Source organism: Carya illinoinensis, chromosome 7, assembly GCF_018687715.1.
Source record: "Carya illinoinensis cultivar Pawnee chromosome 7, C.illinoinensisPawnee_v1, whole genome shotgun sequence".
Classification (NCBI taxonomy): Eukaryota; Viridiplantae; Streptophyta; class Magnoliopsida; order Fagales; family Juglandaceae; genus Carya; species Carya illinoinensis.
The window spans coordinates 37,344,749-37,365,134 of NC_056758.1; the positions used below are offsets into that span (position 1 = coordinate 37,344,749).

Here is a 20,386-nt window from a genome sequence, read left to right on the forward strand (position 1 = left end):
CTGTATTCCCGCTGGGATACCGCTGGAGCGGTTTTTATTTTTATTTTTTACCTTAGTGATTTAAAAAAATTATTTAATATTATTGTAAATTTTTTATATTTTTTTAAATATTTAAAAACAGTAAAAAAATATTTTTTACGGCCTAGCGGAAGCCCCACGGTGGCCGTAGCACTCCCCTTACATAAAACCCTAAACCCCAGGACCAAGGATTTCTGGGTCCACTTTGTGGAACCGGCGAATCAATTCCTTACCGTCGGTCGTCAGCTCTCCGATTATTCTTTTTTCTCGCATTGAAATGCAACGAGCTTTTTTCTCATATTTTACAGGTTTAATCAAAGACGATTACTCGAAAACTTTTGACTCTTAAATCACAATCTCGGTGTAATTTCATCTTCAAATGGGAAGATTCAGTTGGTTAAGACTGGTAAATAGTCCGTACAACTGAAAATCCCTTTATTCAATTAGAAGTTGTTACCTCTGCCGTTGTCGGTAATTAATCGGCGAATTTATTTTGAAGTATCGGCGGCATTTGCTCGCATCTGCGGCTAACGATAAAGACTTCTTTGCAAGGGTCTCTGAATTGCGCCCACAAGGTATTTCTATTCATCGCCAACATAAGCCTTGCTTACAAAAATCCTCTGTGATGAGCTTTGCTCTTGGCCTCTTTTTTCTTTGGGGTTTTTTTTGTTGTTGTCTCAGTGTCGTACTTATTGCCAGGTTACGCTTCCTTGTACGTCTAATTAATAATATCTTTGGTTTATGCGTTTTTCAATCAGCTTTGCACAGATTTGGTTTTCTTTCTGGGAGATCTGTTGAATATGCAACTGCGAGGCTGCCTTTGGGAATTCGTTATATTCATGCCACAGGTTTCCCATTCCTTCTCCTTCTCTTAATGATTTTATCCCTCGAAACTTTTTTAACCGATCGGAGCCATTTGATTTATTCCTTTGTTACCCCTTATTTCCAGGATTTTCTTCGTCGGCTGAACGAAACTACTATGAAATTCTTGGTGTTCCAGAAAATGCTAGTCGAGATGAAATCAAAAAAGCTTTCCATTCGGTGCGGACATTTTTTAATTCATGAAATGCCATATCTAACAATTTTCAATTAATTTTTGGTATTTGCAATGTGCATATCAGCTATATTGTGTGTCAAAATTGGGCCTTCACACAAATCACGTCAAGAAGCTAATTTATTTTATCATGTTCCCATCTTTACCTATCATTGCAGCAGCCTTAGTTTGACCTTGATGACTCTGCTCATATACAAAAAATTCTGTTGAGATGCCTCTAAAAAAATGCTGTTGAGATAATTAAGGTATCGTTCGCATCAATGTGCTATGTGATGCTAAATTAACAACTGTTGCTTGTGTTGTGATTTAAAACAATCCTGATTTAAAAGTGTTGTGCTGCAGTTGTGGTGGTTGCTGCCTGATATCTGGCTCGTTAGATTATGGAACAGTGTGCGGTGGTTAAAAAAGAATAGAATGGCACTTGCAAAGAAGATAGTGTGAAATTTAGTTGTTAGATGTTGGGCTATAGAATGTATTATCCCCCATACCTTTTGGCCCCAGGGGGGAGCAAAAGTGAGGTCAACCTTGTAATCTTGGAACATTTGTCACCAGGGTCAAATTTGGACCAATTTATTCTTTCAAGAGTTTTAGACGCCTTAGCATTAACTTCCTACATGGTACAATAGTGTTAATTAGGTCTGTTGTTTCTAATGAAGGGTTAACAAAGTGCAGGTCTGTGTGGTTTTTGGATTAGTTTCTCATCAGAAGTTCTGGTAATGGGGAAGAAATATTGGGGCATATATTAGTGGAATAACCATGGGATGCATTTTTTTTTTTTGTAGTTTAGCTCATGGGAGATTTTAAGGAAGATGACATGGGTTCTTTAGTAGTATGAATGTGACTAATACTTTCTTTTTTATGACATGGGACCTCTCCTTGGAATCCCTGGAGACACGACTCCACCCACTAAAACTGTGGAAAAGGTAATCCAGGGGAATTTCTGGTGTAGAATCAAACCTAGGACATTTGAGCCTACAACTGAAACCAAACCCTTCCTTTGACCACTAGGTTGTAGCCTGATGGGTATTAATATAAGTTTGACATTTGGCAGACTGAATTTTAATTTTTAACCCACATTTTTGGTCATTGTATAAGCCATTGATATTTTGGCTAATGCACCTGCTTGTAGCAATCATGGTATCATCCTCTGTTCAAGTTGCTGATTTTCATTCTACTATGCAGCTTGCAAAGAAGTACCATCCGGATGCAAATAGGAATAACCCTTCTGCAAAGAGGAAATTTCAAGAGATTAGAGAAGCCTACGAGGTTTGTAGTGGTGTTTGGGCAGCCCCCTCTACACTACTATTGAAAGTATCAAAATTTTAATGGATTTTAAATTGCGTTAGTTTTTCATATAGTTGGTAATCTCATTCACCGTTTGGTTGTGGTGAATCTCAGACTTTACAAGATCCTGAAAAGAGGGCACAATATGACAGGGTAATGGCTTACTTCTTTCGTATTTTTAGACTATTATGGTGTTTGGAGTCTATTGTTAGATTTTGTGGTTATTATCTGGGTTATGCATTCATCATCTGGCATCCATCCAGTAGTTTGTGCTAAATTTGAGTTTTGAATATTTCACATTCCTGCATTTCAAAGTATTTGTCTCCCATTTAAGCTTCTCAATCTAACCAGATTCTTCTCTCTCTTAATTTCTAATAAAGAAGCGCACCCAAGGTTCAGAAAATGTAGAATATGCTGGTGGTGGTGCAGACGGGTTCAGATATGCTTACCGAACTCATTTCTCTGATTCATTCCATAAAATATTTTCTGAGGTAGTTTCTCATAAACTTCAAAATTAATGCAGTCTATTGCCAGGAATATACTTACAGTCTTTTTTATTCCTTCAGATCTTTGAACACGAGACTGATCATTTTGCGTCTGATATCCAGGTGAACTTGTTTTGCCTTTGGTTCCAATTGTTATATAACTATATAAGAATAGTTCCCATAATACCTTGGTGAAACATGGGTGTTTTAATCTGTTTGAAATTTGTTAGGTTGAGTTGTCACTCTCCTTTTCTGAAGCTGCAAAAGGATGCACAAAAAATCTGTCCTTTGATGCATTTATGCCCTGTGATTTTTGCCGTGAGTAAATTCATATTTTCTTTTCATCATATTGTGTGTGACCCTTGCAGAAAATATGCCTTTTATAACTGTACAATTTAGTCTTTTTATGTGCTGCTAATCTAGGAACTCCTTTGCACTTGCTATGGCTTTGGCCATCAAATAAGTTGGGGTTACATCCGTTTCTTCTAGTAGCAGTAGAGGAAGCACATCAAGAGAGCGAGAAAGAAAACTCTTGGAATATATTCACCATGTCGGGCGTAATGGGCTTAACCTAAGTCAAACTATCATATTAGCTTTATTTTGGTCAATACCACCATCATCTTTGGTTATTAATGAAAAGCGAACTATTGCCTATTTTTATTATAAGACTTTTTGCCATTTATGAACAGTTGAATATGTAAATTGCTGCTTTGTTTAATTGACATATTTAAAGTAAAGCAGGCTTTGCTCTTATAATTCTCCTGGTATAGATTATTGCTTTTCTTTGTCCTTTTGTCTATCTCATGATGCAGATGGGCGTGGCTATCCACTTGATGCCAAGACAAAAGTTTGTCCAACTTGTGGTGGCATAGGGAGAGTAAGTGCTTTGAAGATCTACACTGAAGATTGTTAGTTGATAGATCATTCTGAAAGGACTCATGTTGGATAATTTCATTTGCCTGTTATTCTTGTAGTGGGTTATTAGTTTTAATATTTCTTTCATTTCTAATCAAAAATACATAATCAACCAGGTTACAATTCCTCCATTTACATCAACGTGTGGCACTTGTAAAGGGTCTGGCCAATATATTAAGGTCTGGTGTGAGCTTCACTGAATAACTTTGTCAAGATTTATTTTCTTGATATAAGCAAACGATTTAATATTTCCTTTTCTATTCATCTGGAACAGGAATACTGTATGTCATGTAAAGGATCAGGGGTAGTTGAAGGTGTTAAGGAGGTTAAAGTTACAATTCCAGCAGGTTGTTCCAAGACTTTTCTCTTGCATGAAATCACATAAAGATGTAGCTGAGTTGGCATAGGAGTGTGGTGAATCCTTCAGTCTAATTCTTACCAAACAAAAGGCAGGGAGGGGGGAGAGAAAGAGGGAGGGAGGGAGGGGGGAGAATTGCAAATAGGTTATGTTTTATGAAATCGCCTAAAGAAGTAGCTCAGTTGGCATAGGGGTGTGGTGAATCCTATGGCTAATTCGTACAAGACAAAATGTGGAAGAGAGAAGAAGAGGTTGTGAAGAGACAGTAATATATCATGTCATTAAGTAATAATCAGAAACATTTATTTTTATGAGGTTGGCCCAACACATTTTCCTGACAAGTCTACACACTACATGCTGATGTAATTGGGATAATCATTTCAAGAGGATACATGGTTTTTGGTGCAATTTTGTTTTAATTATATGTTATTTAGTATTACACGATTGAATTTTCTTTATGACCAGGGATTGATTCTGTGTTCGACATGAATGCAAGGTGTACATAACGCAAATTTTGAAAATTTGATAAGCGATATGACTGTGGACCATATAGGAGTTTGGTTTGAAACTGTATTTGAAGTAATTTCAGGGTGACAAGAAGAGAAAAACATAAAAAGTCCTTACTAAACAACTTAGTTTTTGTTCATGTAATGTATGTCTTGTGACTAGGAACTTCTGCATACATATCTTATCGGTAGATTTCCTTCTGTTTATCTATAACTGTCACTATTTTTTCAAAATGTCTTAGGTGTGGATGCCGGAGATACTATTCGTGTACCAGGAGCTGGTAGTGGAGGAAGGGGAAGTCAAGCTGGCAGCTTATTTATTAAAATAAAGGCAGAGTTTTACTTAAATTTTATATTAAAGTTTTAGCTTATTTATTATAGTTATGATTTCAATTTTACTTATAAAAAAAAGTTATGATTTCAATTTTATAAAAACATTATGTGATTTCAAATTTTTTTTTTTTTTCAATTTCTATGATGCTAAATTAGCAAAGGTTCATTAAAGTTTCTAGGTTGTGGCTGTGGTGGGAGGCAGCATATAAATTTTTCTTGAAAAAGAAAGGGGAAAAGGAAAAAAAAAAAAAAAAAAAAAAACTCATTAATCCTGCTCTACTTTTCCAGTTGGGTATCCTAACAATCTATCATATCATATAAGCCCAATATTTTGGGTTAGTGGTTATGGCATTATGCCATGGAGAGAGAGTGGCTTTGTGGAGATTGGTGGTTGAAGTCAAATATGGTAGTATGCCAGGGAGGATGCTCTTCAAATGAGGTTAGTAAACCCTTTAGGATTGGGGTGTGGATAAATATTAGGAGGGGTTAGGGGATTTCACTTGTGTTAGATTAAAGGTGGGTGATGGATCTAAGATCATATTCAAGCACAATGTGTGTTGTGGGGATTAGCTTTTAACAATAGCTTTCCCGTCATTGTTTAGCATCTCTTGGTGTAAGGAGACATCGATAGCTGAACATTTGCATATCTCTGATGATAAATCCAGTGGAATGTTACGTTGATTTGATTAGAGCATGATTGGGAGGTGGAGTTGATCTATTCATTTTTACTCTTTTAGGTTGGGAGGGGATGGTGATGCTAAAAATGTTGGATCCCTTCCAAAAGATGGGCTTTTGAGCTCAAGTCCTTCTACCGGGAAAACCCTAAGGCTCCCAAACTCGCCTTCACCCACCCTAGCCGGCGAGTGACACCTCACCATCGTCACAGACAAGGCTGACGGGCCCCGGCGACTTCATTGAGGGCCATATGGCATCGGTCCTCCCTCCGGTGACTTGGACTTTTGCAAGCTTCTCTCTCTATCGTCTTTTAGAGTGAGCCTGTGTGTAGTGGTGCTTACTACCGACGGCTCTGTTGGCCATGCTGTCAACACAGAAAGAGTCGCCGGCTTTCGGCGAGTCTGCTGGGAGTACTCTGACTTCAAGATCTGTCTGTCCCATGAGCCCTATCCTCAGCTGGGCTCCGTAGTTCTTCAACTGTGTCCTTCTCGCAAATCTTTCTTTCAACCTGCCTCAGATCTGCATCAAAGCTTGTGATCGTATCTTTGCATAAACATTCGACAAGAATGAAGCTTGGGAAGCCCCTGCATCTGAAATTGAAGGTTTGAAATTAATATGGGTCAATTGGTGCGCTTTTGGGTGGAATCGAAGGCTTTTGAGTTTTTACCAGAAGCATGAAGGTCCTCATTAAAAATTGTGTAGAGGAGCAGAAGGGTTTGGAGGTCTGTAGCTATGTGTCGTAGTGGTATAGGATGGCTGGTGGCTACTGTGGAAGTATTATTACAGGTGGGGAGACATTCAGAATTCATAAAACATTTGCGCGAAGGAAATAGAGCATTCATGGCTCAACAATGCTCCAATGTGCATGGTAGTTATCTAATTGTCACTGAATATGATGGAGGAGGCCGGCAGAGTGTTGTAGTAATTCTTGAAGGGTATGAAGGTTTAGGTTGGGAGAAGTTTGCTGTTGAATTACGTAGAGCCGTAGATATGTTTCTTTCCCTTCATGCTAATGGATCAAGGGAGGAAATCCAGAAGTGGACATCCGATCATGAGAACATCAACTTCGAGTTGAAACAAAAAGACCCAAGCACAACCATGGTGGTGAGGCGATCATATGTGGCAGCTCTAAAGGCGTCATGCTTTGTGACTCAGAGTGAGGGGAACTGTGAAAGTGGTCTACAGATCATGCAAACTCAGAACCAGCTTGTCGTGATGCACAATTCATTAAAGGAGATGGAAACCTAGCTTGTCGAGTTAAAGAAAGCGATTTTTTTTTTTAATAATATATCGGGGAACCTTTCCAAGGCAGGGCCCTTCGGACCCATCCCTGTAGAGTAAACCCCGGTCCCGTATCCCACACCCTTGGACCTTTCCAAGCGATTGCTTTCTTGTCTACAAAAATAGACTTGCTTTCAATTGGAGGCAACATGGTCGTAAGAAACAAGCCTAAGATAGGCCTAAATCCTTTAAACTCAGATAAAGGAAAACGAAAAATCGGATTCAGCCCTATCGCTATGACCACTAACTAGATCCAGGAGAGCGTGGCCAAAAGGAAAACCGGGTTATATGAAGTGGGTTCGACGTCTGTTATGGGCGTAGAGAATCAGTAATGGAATGCCCTTCAACACAGGTGACATAGGAAAGACTGATAGTCGGTGCTACACCCTTGCTCCCCTAAGAAAACTATGGCTCCTACGTCGGTGTTGAAGGAAAATGGTGTAACGCCAAGGTCTGAAGGAGATGTAGGGTCTGTCGAAGTTGCACATAAAGGGTTGCCAAAGATGAAGGGACTTGTTGCTAACCCAGAATCTCCAATGGTGACCATGACCTTACCATTGGAGAAAACCAATGGAGTTGTTGAGGAGATACGGGATTTGAATATGGGTTTGTCGTTGGTGCCTTGCGAGGATGGATGTTTAGGACCCCTGGTGTTCAGTTGGGAACTGTGGCTGGGGAAGATGTTGTTCCCTTGTTATCTCTTCCACCATTAAACAATATAGCTGGATCATCCTTGGATTGGGTTTTGCAAGAGGTTAATGAGATATAGAAGTGTGTGCGGATTACATATGGAGGATTTGACGATCAATTCACAACAATACTCACTGCAATTGAGGTGGGTCACTCGCTTGAAACAAAATCAAGATTTAAGAAGAGCAGGGAGTTAAAGTGTCTTACTTGGGCAATCAACTACGATGCAAAGGGACGTAGTATAAGTTGAGGGTGGACTAGAGGAAAGGCATAAAGCCTTCCTCAGTCCTCGTAGGATCATTCGGATGGAGTATTAATTGTGTGGGAAACATACTTATCAAAAAAAAAAAATTTAATTGTGTGGGAAACAAAGGGTTGGGGTAGTTACAGTGACTTGCTTTGCTTTGGGAAGGCATGTTTTGTCCCAATATGACTTGGTGTATATTGGATAGGTTTCTAATTTCTCCCTTTTTGGGCAACGTTCATTAGGAGCTCTCTATTATGGGCTAGGTGTTCTCTCTTGTATGCACTCAGTGTACTTTATTACGCCTGTTGATATTAATATTTTTTTACTTATAAAAAAAAAAGTCTTTCTACCGTGCTCTCTTTCCCCAAGTTGCTCTTTCCTTCCCTTAGAAGAATTTTTGGAGAAATAAGGTGCTGTTGTGAGAACCATTTTTTGTCTGGATGACTGTCTTAGGGAAGATTCTGATGGTGGATAACTTTTTTTTTTTTTTTTTATAAGTAAGAAATGTATTGAGACCATGTAATTAGGCATAGCCCAAATACACATGAAGTATATAAGAGAAAACACCTAATCACAAGCTAAAGCTGAAAAACAGCAAAGTCATTGGGACTAAACCCATCCATTACAATAACTGAAGCCCAAAGCAATAAAGAATGTAAAAAGAAAGCCCTAATCCCATCCACCAAGCGTTCTCTTTGTCGAAACAGTGAGCATTCCCCTGTTGGTGGATAACTTGAGGAGGGGAATTGTTGTGATAGAATGGTTTTGCACATGTAAGCATGACAGAAAAAGTATAGATCATCTTCTACTGCATTTCAAGGTGGCTACGAAGTTATGGGTATTAATATTCTATACTTTTTTTTGTTGAGTCGGTCTGCCCAGCAGGTGGGAGATTTGATGGCTTGTTGGGGAAGTCCACTCAGTAGTTTTAGCAATTTAGAAGTGTAGGAGATACTTCTTTTGTGTTGAATGCAGTAGTATATTTGGTAGAAACATAATGCTAGGACGTTTGAAGAAGTCTTAGTTGGTTTTTTTTTTTTTTAATTGTTAATGCATTTATTAAAAGCATTAAGGGGTTGAAGAAGTCTTTTCATAGGGTGTATACCAAGGAAACACCCAACTAACAAGAAGAAAAAGAGCAGAAGTCTTTGATGTCTTAAAAACTGAGAGATACAAAGTTGTGGTGAGCAGCCATCCAAATATAGAGGGTGTTGAAGTTAATAGCTATTTACTCATGCGCCATCCTTTCTTGGCCTCCAAAAGTTTGAGCTTTGCGTTCTTCCCAAATACACCACATTAAGTGTAGAGGGGCCATCTCCCGAACACTTGAATTTCTATGGTCTCCAAAGGTATTCTGTCAACATGCCAACAATTCCACTCGTTGGGGCATAACCCACTCAGTCCCAAAAGTACTGAATATTGCTGCCCATAACTCCTTAGCAACTCACAATGTAGCAAAAGGTGATCAATGCTTTCCCCATGTTACTTACACGTACAGAATGTACCTCTTTTTCAGATTATCAGTGGTTAGGATCTTCCCTAGTGTTTCCAACCAAACCAAAAAAGCAACCTTTGAAGGTGCATTATTTCTCCGAATACACTTCCAAGGAAATGAAGAGCCAATTGAAGGAATGAGCACATTGAATAGGATTTAACATCAAAATTACGCCTTTTAGACAGGATCCAACATATTATATCATCACCTCTGCTTCTCCATCTGAAAGAATACAACTTGTTGAAGAACATCTTGATTCCTTAATCTTGGGCTGCTTTTATAAAATTTACATTCAATTTGGGCACGCTGATTGAAATTGGCAAATGTTTTGCAACTGAAGCCTCCTTGCATTGGAATAACAGATGCAACTCCAGGAACATAGTAGGTTATTGCTTATTTCATCCTTATTGTGTTCTTGGGTTGCACCCTTTTGTGCTTCGAACAAAACTGCCTTATTTATTAAATTTAAAAAGTTATATTATATATTACACTCTCATCTCATAAGTGGTGGCTATCTTCGATGTGCAATAGCTTTTCTTTTCAAAACTTGCTTCCTTGGAATGGCTGTATACATCTATATATAAAAGCATAAGATATGAATTTACTTGAAATGGTTAAAAGAAGGCTTCTTTGTTAAATGGCTTGTGTCTATGGTAGAAGTAACAATGATTTGCTGCTTTGGGATGCTTCCTTCTGAACTTTCTGTTCTTTTGGTAAATTAGGTTACTGAAGATCCTGTCTTCACTAGAGATGGTGCAGACATTTATGTGGATTCTAATATTAGCTTTACACAAGTGAGAAATGAATCTTTACTTGAGTAGTTTGTCACAGTTATGTGGTCTGTAGTTTACAAGAAATGCTCTTTTGAAACTTTCAAGATTTTGCACTAGTGTTGTGGTCTTTATTTATTTATTAGTTCTTATGACTAATGCTTTCAATCCTTGAGTATAGGAGTAATTCCAATTTGGCCCCTAAATTTTAAAATGATTTCATCCTCTTTTTTTTTTATCGGTAATCAAGAAATTTTCTTCATAATAATAGGCAAAGCCCAAGTACAAATGATTTCATCCTTGAACTTCTTAATTATTTAGCAATCTAGTGGTTCCATCCAAATTAATGACCATCCATCATTTGATGGGCTGGCTTGTTTCAAAGTTTACCACATCATCAATTTTGTGATGGCATCATCAATTTTATGGAACTGATTTAAATATTCAACTTAAAAACTTCAGGGATGAAGAATTTGTAAAATTCAGAGACTAAATCGGAACCTACTCTGTACTTCAGGGACTAAAAATATAGTTTAGCCTTTATCTATTTAGGTTCTCGTATACTTCTTGTGTATTTGGGCTAGACCTAATTATGTGGGTTAATAAATTCTTACAAAAAAAAATCTATTCAGGTGTTTGAGGGGTGGGGTTTTTGAAGACTTGATTTGCCCTCTAAACTTGGCATTTAAAAATACGAACTTCACAATCTATTAACAACTTATTTGCATGATGTTATATAATCATGCACAAAAAAGTAGCCCAGTCTTCAAATTTTAAGTTTGAACTTTTTACAGGCTATTCTTGGTGGCACAGTTGATGTTCAAACTTTATCTGGGAAGGTGCAAGTTAAAGTAATACTTCTATCTTGTGTATTCTTATTTTTTTCTTGTTTACCATAATGTCACTTTCCTTTCTATTTTCCAATGAATCCGGTTGGCTTTTGATATGCTAGTAATGAGCAATTGTATCTGTCAAGAAATGGCTTAAGTTGTATTTTTAAAGAAACACAGTGAAGGCATGCCCAATCAAACTTTTAGCTTAAGCATGTTTATGAATCTGATATCATGTGATCTTGATCCTGGCAATGAGTTTGAGGAACCAAAAGTAGACACAACACCAGAATCTCTGGTGTTGTAGTTTCAAAAGCCGGAAAAAAATGTAGAGAGTTCATAAGAAAAATGTATTTTCCCCTTTCAGTCACTGACTGTCCTTGAAGGGAAAATGTTGTCAGATAAAAAGAACTTTGATTCTGGCTAAATGGTGGGGAAAGTTTTGCTCAAGCATGCTCATGATAAGTTATAGTGAGGTTTGAGGAACCGATGTAGACAAAACACTGGAATCTCCACTTCTCAATTCCACCCAAAGCAAAAATACACAGCAGGAAGATAGCTCTTCTGGTTTATACTAGAACTTTTATGTTTGCCACCTTAAGACGGATATGTTGTTGGAAGTCAATGCTGTCAGTAAGTTCAGACTTTTTTTGTCGCAAAAAATAATATTTTGTCATATAAAAAAGATTCCAATGCCGCATTTGGTGGTGCACACAATCTCCTTGCTCAGTCTGACACTGACTTTTCATGCACTGAAATAATGGCCTTCTCAGATACCAAAAGGAGTTCAGCCAGGACAACTTCTGGTACTAAGAGGCAAAGGTATACCAATATTCTTCTTCTTCCACCACCCCGCGCCCCCCCCCCAAAAAAAAAAAAAATTCTCCTTGCTTGGTATTTGTTTCTCCTCCAAATATGCTTATGATGTTAAGTTAGTGCAGGACTGCCAAAGCATGGTTTTCTTGTAAGCCACGGAGATCATTATGTGCGCTTCCGTGTTAACTTCCCCACGTAGGCTTCTTACTCTTACATGTGTTACAAGTTTAGCTAAATTATTAGTTCGCCTTTTGGTTTTCTCTACAGTTATACTGTTGGCAGTGATTTATGCCAGAGCTTTTACCCACAGATGACAATGGTGAATTTAATGTGTATCTATGGGGTGTTGGTGATTGTGATCTCCGGTATTGGTGATAATAATCTCTGTTTTTGCTGCATTGGTTTGGTATGACTGATCTATCATGGTGTTTTTGCAACTCTGTCTTGGAAAATTAAACTTAATGAGCAAATTTAAACCTTTTGGTGATCAGGGGACCTGCTAAGAATACAGTTGACATAAATCACACAGTTGAAGTGATCCTAGGAGATTAAGTTCCAACTGCCTTTTTAAGAAAATAATCTCTTAGTTGCAACAGAGATATCTCCTGGAAAAAAGATTCTTAACACAGATAGGATTTATCATCTTCTACTGTTATCAGTTTCTTATTCTTAATAATTTGAAGAGTTGTGAAAATGGGCATCGACAAATTTCTAAGCCACAATTGAGCTGCTATCTACTGAATCCTGAGCTAATATGTTTAAGGTGACTAAGGTTGGGATTGCCAAATAAGTTTCAAGTTCAACCAGAACGAGCTTCTTGTTTCTACCTGTCTTGTTTATACACCTTGAATATTGCCTCTACTTTGATTCACTTGTGAATATTATTAGCTTTGAGGTGCCATTTGTTATGAAGAAAGAAAAAAAGGAAAAAAGAAATGATATTATTATTATGCGGCTGATTGTATGAGGAGTACTGTGTTTTCTTTTGTCATGCCTTCTACCCTTTTCTTCGTTATTTTTAATCTTGTTTACTCTAGGTTCCCATCTGAGCCATTGGATCATATGCTTCCAATGATTTGGTTCCACTGGAGTTTACCAATGTCATGTAGGCCGGATGCTTATCACTTGAGCTTCTTAATGTCTTTATGAATATTATCACCCAATTGGAGGACTGTCACATAATGAACTCTTTGCAATGGCTGATTTATGTTTTTTCATATTCACAAGTCCATAATAAAGATAAATTTATTATCAAACTTATTTATTCTCTTTCCTGTGATTTCTTTTGAGGTTTCGGATCTGCCTTGCTTTGGCGAGCTATATCAACTCACTTTTGTGCTGTTTCATTTTCTATTTCTTAGTGTTCTAAATGAACGCCAACGTGCCATACTTGAAGAATTTGCACAGGAGGAGATAAATCATGCAAACAGTAACTCTATTGAAGGAAATTGGTGAGTGTTTTATTTGTAGTTACCCATGTGGTTGTTAGATGCTATTCCTTTTTGTGAACTCTGGTACCCAAGTGTAAATTTCCTTTTGTAAACTAAGTCTAGGTGTAATATTATTGTATGCATTAACCACCATTGTGGGTATCTTGCATTGCATACTGCAAATTTTTTAGATGCTCCCATCTTATACTGCTTTGTGTCATAGGGGATGACAATTTCGAACCAGTTGTCAGTGATGAACCAATGCGTGAATAATTGTTTGACATCAATGGTACTTAGTAAAACACAATGTCTCGTGCGCATATACTGTTTCTTAGGTTGTAAAGATGTGGGGTGTTAGGTTTAGATCTTTGGCATCCAAAAGAAAAATAACAAAAAAGGAGAAATTTCCACCACCAATACATGTTATAGTTTTGGAGTTTGACTTGTGATTCTGTGATGAAAAACACACAGTTCACTGGGTGTCGTTTGTGAAAATGAACATTGTTTCTTCAAAAGATGGGCTATATTGCTGCATGGTAGAAAGTTATCAGTAGTATGATAGACTTGGAGCAATTAGATTGCATTCAGAAATTATATTATCGTTACTTGGTACCAAAGATCAGTTGGGTGCATGCCTGAGTGGAGATTGTCGGTTCCTTTTGTCACTCTTCTGAATGTAATGAGGACCCTGAAATGGATAACAGGCTTTATCAGCAGCTATCTACTGGTTGAACTTACAGGTGGCAGCCAATTCTTGAGCATATAACGGGTCCTAGGTTTATGCTCGAACTATCTCTAATCATGTTGATCCTTCTATTCGTGAAGAAAATCATGGGCTGAATGGTGATTCAAGATGATTTGATGGATGTATCTGGCGTTATCCTTTGGAGTTTTGTTGATTGAAGGTACACAATCATTCACTACACAACTTTTGTTCCCATTCTCAATTCATTGGCATATTTTTGGTTTTAATCCTATCCTTGTATGCTCATTATATTGTTGTATAGAACGAGTTATCTTTTATGATAATAAAGCTCATCTAGTTATTTTGTGGTCTTCCCTTTCAAATCTTTCACACTGGTTTTCTTATCTATTGAAAAGTCTCCCTCTTCATAGCTCAATCCTGAAGCTTAACTTTGACTAATGTGACTCTTTTTTTACCTTGGAACGGCATTTTTTCAACATTTCTCTCTCTCTCTCTCTCTCTCTCTCTCTAAGTTGGTGTGAGTAAAAGATTTAGTGGTTGGCATGAAAAAAAGGATCTTTGAACCTTGGCCTTTGAGACCTTACTATCAGCCTTGATGGTACTTTTCAGTTATTTTCAGCTAAGTGAGACAAGCATTGGAGTGCAACATAATTATGGCTTCTAATCTTGAATTAAGAACCTGCTTTCAGCAATATGCCTTTCGGAAAATTTCAGCAATATGACCGTACTTTAGAAGTGCTGGTTTTTGGAAGTCCGAGGTGGTTTGATATATAGGGGATTTCCAGGTCGTCTCATTAATTGGAGACTGGTGTCTCTTTTTTATGCTATAGATGGACAATCCATTTTTAGAAGCTCTGGAAGTATCTCGCAGCCCTTCTGGAGAAGCATAAGTTCTTCTTTGCCAAATGTGTGAACTGAAAGGTGGCTCCAATGGCATTTAAGACAAACCATGGCTAGTTAATGTGGGGAGATTGACAATGCCTTGGTAAACTGTTTAAGCCGCTCGACCATGCTTCTGTGATTATTTGTATTTTTAAGATGGTTGCTTTTTTTGTTTGTTCATCAAAATTCCCTTCCTTAGCACAGTTCCTTACCAATCGTTCCTTAAAGAATGACTTATCATTGACCTAGGCTCTCAACTTCAATGGCGCTCTTTAACTTATGGCTCTGCCAATATTGGGTCCACCAGTAACTATTTTTCTCATTATGCCTGTCCAATAACTAGGCAAGTTTTTGGAATGTGATTTCATCAGACCTTGCTTTCCTTTACTATTAGGGTGACTATTGCAGTTATTAGCCTGATATTTTCCGAGTTATTGTAAGTTGTACTCTCTGTACACTTTATTTTCCTCGATATGCTGCCCCCACATTGTTGATTCTTTCTGCACAATACTGATATCAACTACGAATTTGTTTTCTGCTTTCCTTCTTGGCGAAAGTTCATATGTGGTTGAAGTTTTTTGACAAGTTAATTGCAATGGAGCCCTTGAAAGTTTTGATATTTCTTCATATGAAGTTACTTGTTGATAACATTGCTTTAAGATCTCTCAAAACACGTTAGGGGATGTGACTGTGAGACGAGTTTGGTGGGTGTCATGACCCGTTTTGAGAATGGAGTTCTTAGAGGGAAGGGTTTTGGGGTTGGTTTTAGCATTTGTGTAGGATAGGTTTGGATTCCAGTTCTCGGGAACTTGAATTCTACCCAACTAAGTTAATTATTGCATCATTCCTAATATTACTTTGAAATCGTATGTTTTCTGCAACCAGGGCTGGGCAACCGGGTTGTAACTTGACTTGCAAGGGAAATGGGCAGAGTTTCCACTCAAAAGTAGCGGTGGACGTACGAGGTTTAAACTTTGTTGCTTTAGGCAAGTGGGGGCTGGCCGGGATGTTATCTAATTTCAATTACTAAGGGATATGGCCCTTAGCATTCTCAATAATAATTTGGATCGTCAGGCTAAGATTATTCCCGTCTGAATGCAATCAAATAAATTGGCAAGTTTAGGGTTGGTTTGTAGTGTCACGACTCTGGATTGAGTTTTGCTACATACAAAAAAAGTTGCATGCTAATTTATTACTAATACTAATTTATTCATATTCAAAATTTAAATTAATAATATTTTTAATAAAATTTACTTTTTAACCAATCATATTAGATTAATATATAAATTATTAGGTGATTGTCCTTGTAATTAAATTTTTCCTATTCATTATCATCATTGGTCTGCAATGTAAGAATGATGTGATGATTCATGGTTTGCATACGAACGGATTTTCTTTTCCTATAAATAATTTTAGTTGTAATTTGTAATGATTGTTGTGTATGGAATTAGTTTGGTCAGACGACTGTAACACGTCCGTGTTCGTAGGTCGTAGGCAATAGCATGATGGTTGTGCATGATTGTTTTGTATTGGTTGGTTGCTTTGGATCACAGATTTTCCGGTGCCAAGGATCTGCTGACAATCTTAGGCATCAGCAACCCCGCTACACCCCAAAATTAAAAATAAAAAAAATATAAAACTCCACCCAAAAAAAAAAAAAAATCATTATTTCGGATGATAAATAATGATACATTTATAATTTTTTAATAATTATTTTACAACCCGTTTTGTACTTGAGCAATACAATTATATACAGAAATACTTTCAATTTATATAGAGTTATAAACTAATTATAAAAATCTTGTAAGTTGATCATTTTTCAATACTTGGTAACACTAGAATGAAACTCTCGTTTTATTTACGTATTCATTTACCTTTAAATGGGCAATGTTGGAAAAGTAGTTGTGTACAATATATATGTGACACCCTATGTGACTGAAAACTCAAAAGGTAGGTAGTATATGAAATTTTACATTGATTGATGAGAAAACGTTTTTATTCTTTATAATATTTTTAATGGGATTCTAATTATATCATTAAATAATCATTTTAAAGTATAGGCATAGATTTGGCTTGTGCCTCCTTTAGGACGTCACAAATAGTATTAAAGTTTATTCCAATCATAAATGCGGGAGTTGAGCTATGTTACATACGATGAACTGACCTAAAGAGGATGTCGGGAATTTAAGAATGAGAGATTGTAATATTCTATATTGACTAATAAGTGAGGAGGATAAATGATATAAGAGATCTCGTATTATTTAAAAATGAAAACTTATTGTTTTTTATAATGGTTTCAATAGTGCTTATAACTATACCAAAAGTGGGATCGGAGCAGCTTCTTTGAACAGAAAATAAATGGACAAAAACCAAAACAAGATTAATTAGACTCATCTATTTGAACAGGGATGCAATATGAAAAACTAAATTATATTTCTTATGCGATGTACATTGACTACTATTCTTATATTCTGAAGAGATAAACATAAACATACAGGACATATTGAACGTCGCCTTCTTAAGGTTTCTGCATGAAAGCCAAATATATATACAGCTTTCGCAAATGAAATTATGAGATTTGAATAAGCAGGCCACAACCTTGCTTATATTCAAACTTTAATATTAAATGTCCCCCAACAGGAAAAATTAAGATAGATACAAACTTCGTTTTTTGGGAGTGGAGGGAAATCATGGACCAGGAAGTTGAGACATCTCTTCTTCTGGAGTTTGCTTCTTTTTCTTGCTGTGTTTCATCTCTCCATAAAAGAATGAAGCAAATCCCCAAAGCGAGAGTGCCAAAGCAACTCCTTTTTCAGCTTGAAATTTCTCTTTGTAGAAAATGACTGCTAGGATCTCTGTCACAGGGAGTAGAACGGCAATTATAACACCGGAGAGTAAAGACGAGGAACAAAAGATTACTCCTATTGCTCCCAAGAAGAATGCCTGCGAAATAATTGCATTCCAAAACATCACCACATAGTACTTCGTTTCCCCGAGTCCGAATGCCTTTGCTTCTCTCGGTATTGCCTACAACAAATCAAATAAGATCATACTTCATCGTCTAGTGTTTTTTCCTTGATAAATTAAATCAAATAAGTTACTAATATTCAAGATATATAGTTTGCTCAAAAGTTCTTATGTATACTAAAATGTTATAAACAAATTTATCGATTTAGAGACATGATATGACACACGTTTTGTAGTAGTAATAAAAATTCTCGTGTATTATGTAAATTTTACATTAAAAATTCTCATGCATTATGTAAATTTAGTCGCATTAATTTATTTATCCTCTTCTTATTATTTACACATGTGATCAAACAAACATTTAACATATAACATATCATGCGATATTGATACCATATATCTTTGGATACTCAAGAATTTATTTTAATTTTTTTTAGGAGGTTAAGAATAATATTTTTATAATTTCGGAACCGAGGTAAAGAGGATTTTTCTTTCCTAAAAAAAAGAAGAAAATGGGGGCGACGGTCCCTAGATTATCTCGAACGTCAGCATGCAGAACGCAGTGATATTTCATTATTGGCTGATGAATTATATGTAGCAATCAATTTGGGACATGTACTGCGAAGTGCGAACCCAGTTTCTGACACAATTAAGGAGGGAATTAGATATATCGTGTTTTCAATAATTTCCGACTGTAATTTCGCCGGTGAGAGGGAGGAAATTGAAAAGGCTAAGTACGTACGTACCTGGAAGTCTTTGTTGATCAGCATCCCTACTGTGCAAAAAAGAGTGGCAAAGAAAGACAGCACCATCTGAATCTCCATCACCAGCGAATACGTCATCTCCTGCCTCGTTTTCTTATACGTCAGCTCCACCAACGGCAGCAGAAACCCATACAGCGCCGACGCTCCCAGAGTCATGAAAAACCCTGCAAGATACTCCTTATTCGATTCGCCCTCCGGACGGTCATTACTCGTGTGCAAAGCCAAGACCGCTGCTCCAAAGGTCAGCAAAAACACCGCGTTGATCGAGTACGAGGTGAACTTCTGCTTCACCAGAAGGAAAGCGAAGCCCGCCGTGAAAGCGAGCTGACTGGCGATGATCAGAGAGGAGGTCGAAACAGGAAGGCGTGACACTCCGTAGGCATAGAGGTAGTCGTCCAAGCCGGTGAAGATTCCTATAAAGACGGCGGCAAGGAACAGAGGTGGCTTCATGAAGAAGAGCTCAGTTCCCGGCCCTTGGGTGGCACGGCGTTGGAAGTATACGAACGCGAGGGGAAGGAGGATGATCGGAAAGCCACCAGTTAAAAGCCAGCTCTCGAGCCACACTCGCTTGCCGCCATGGATGAAATAAAGACGTATTATCAGTGGGCTGCCACAGTTGCCTATGGATAATAGGATGCAGTTGAGTATGAGAAGGAGTTTCTTCATGGAGGGGTTACCTTGAGCTTTGGGTTCCATGGAACCGTAAAATTGCCCCTCCTTCGCAACCTCCATCTTTCTCGTGTATGGGTCAGTACTGGTCAGTGTGTGCGACTCAGAGTCTGAGAAATAATTGGGACGAGAATTGTGACGAAGGGTTACGATAAGTGACAAAAGCTAGCAACTGTCGATGTATATATATCTTGATCGAGTGGTGGTTACTGGTTAATAATAAAAGAGAAATGATATTTAGTGTAAGCGATGTGCAGTTATTTTGAAAAAAATAAATTAATACGAGATATATATAAAAAAATTAATTTTTTAATAATAAATTTTATTTTTTTTAAAATGATTACGTAGTTTATAATTTCACAATTATATGTAGTATTATTATTAGTGCTGAAATGTTAAATAAATTATAATATAAACATCAGGGTTGGGGTATCTATAATCCACGTCAACAGATATATTATTAAAAAAAATCAAAACTAAAAGTAGACAAAATGTAACCTAGCGTATGAGAGAGAGAGAGAGTGTGCCGTCGCGCGTTGGGGGAGTACCAACCATATCTGTCGCCGTCGTCGTTTGGTAGGATCGAATCTACGCCGGTGGTCATCATCGTGGCCTGCAGAATCTGCATATGTCGTCATCGTCATGGATATAAAGTTTCGAATGCATCTGTGTTTGTCGCCATGGGTTGAAGCTCGGATATGCTTGCCTTGAGATTTTCTTCTTCTTCTTCTTGTTCTCCAAGGACTTGAAAAAACAAACGAAGAAAGCAACATTTTTTTATTGAAAAGAAAGTGACCTTCTAACCCCAACGCTCCACACTCCTTCCGCAATCTTGGGGGGTTTGGCTTCTCTCTCTCCATCTCTCAAGAAAAAGATGTACATTTTGAAGCCAAGAAATAATGTGCTTCAAACCACATAAAGATAAAAGAAGGACATGAACCTCCACATTTAGAAAGAAGGCATAACACCCAATCGTTTCTTAACATGAAAAATCAAAAATTACCAGACAAGAAGAATTTGCGCATTCTCACTCAGGCGTTCTTGAAGAATAGAGAATTTCAAGAAAAAAAAAAAAAAAAAGAGAGGGTGGCAGCACACGAGAGAGGTTGACATCCCAAATGGGTTTTACCAAGAAAGTCAACTGCTTGGGCAAGCAATTCGTTTACTATAAACATGCAATATTATAGTGAATGCTAGTTTCCTGGAACCAT

The 20,386-nt window shown here is 37.4% G+C and overlaps 2 protein-coding genes across 10 annotated transcripts; one reads left to right on the top strand and one right to left on the bottom strand.

Annotated features, from left to right (window-relative positions):
- The first annotated feature begins 139 nt into the window (after positions 1-139).
- Positions 140-15,910, top strand: LOC122315754 (chaperone protein dnaJ 1, mitochondrial). 9 transcript variants are annotated; one of them, XR_006244107.1, is made up of 20 exons: positions 140-424; positions 518-593; positions 777-866; positions 968-1,059; positions 2,255-2,338; positions 2,471-2,509; positions 2,740-2,847; positions 2,923-2,964; positions 3,072-3,159; positions 3,654-3,718; positions 3,873-3,935; positions 4,031-4,103; positions 4,863-4,951; positions 10,064-10,135; positions 10,906-10,962; positions 11,715-11,763; positions 11,883-11,952; positions 13,119-13,208; positions 13,928-14,092; positions 15,661-15,910. XR_006244107.1 is itself a non-coding variant. In XM_043131889.1 (19 exons), the coding sequence occupies exons 1-19, from the start codon at positions 398-400 to the stop codon at positions 13,917-13,919; spliced, it is 1,305 nt and encodes a 434-aa protein (XP_042987823.1). In that variant the 5' UTR covers positions 140-397; the 3' UTR covers positions 13,920-14,247. The 9 variants fall into 9 exon arrangements, 2 of the variants coding, with proteins under 2 accessions (XP_042987823.1, XP_042987821.1); XR_006244106.1 differs by lacking the exon at positions 15,661-15,910 and adding an exon at positions 14,724-15,394 and having other exon boundaries at positions 141-424; positions 2,737-2,847; XR_006244105.1 differs by lacking the exon at positions 15,661-15,910 and adding an exon at positions 14,503-14,711 and having other exon boundaries at positions 141-424; positions 2,737-2,847.
- Positions 15,911-17,155: 1,245 nt separating this feature from the next.
- Positions 17,156-20,162, bottom strand: LOC122315755 (purine permease 3-like). The gene is made up of 3 exons (XM_043131890.1): positions 19,728-20,162; positions 18,489-19,285; positions 17,156-17,802 (listed from the first exon to the last, which is right to left on the bottom strand). Exons 1-3 carry the CDS (start codon positions 19,801-19,803, stop codon positions 17,464-17,466), a joined length of 1,212 nt encoding a protein of 403 aa, XP_042987824.1. The 5' UTR covers positions 19,804-20,162; the 3' UTR covers positions 17,156-17,463.
- Positions 20,163-20,386: the final 224 nt, after the last annotated feature.

Bases quoted from the DNA above. Each gene is read 5' to 3' on its own strand.
- LOC122315755 (XM_043131890.1), bottom strand. From the start codon at position 19,803: ATGCAGATTCTGCAGGCCACGATGATGACCACCGGCGTAGATTCGATC. The intron at 19,286-19,727 runs GTTGGTACTCCC...ATTATTTCTCAG, and splicing joins CGACGACGGCGACAGATATG to ACTCTGAGTCGCACACACTG. The intron at 17,803-18,488 runs GTACGTACGTAC...GATTTGTTGTAG, and splicing joins TGATCAACAAAGACTTCCAG to GCAATACCGAGAGAAGCAAA.
- LOC122315754 (XM_043131887.1), top strand. From the start codon at position 398: ATGGGAAGATTCAGTTGGTTAAGACTG. The intron at 425-517 runs GTAAATAGTCCG...TTTATTTTGAAG, and splicing joins GATTCAGTTGGTTAAGACTG to TATCGGCGGCATTTGCTCGC. The intron at 3,936-4,030 runs GTCTGGTGTGAG...CATCTGGAACAG, and splicing joins GGTCTGGCCAATATATTAAG to GAATACTGTATGTCATGTAA.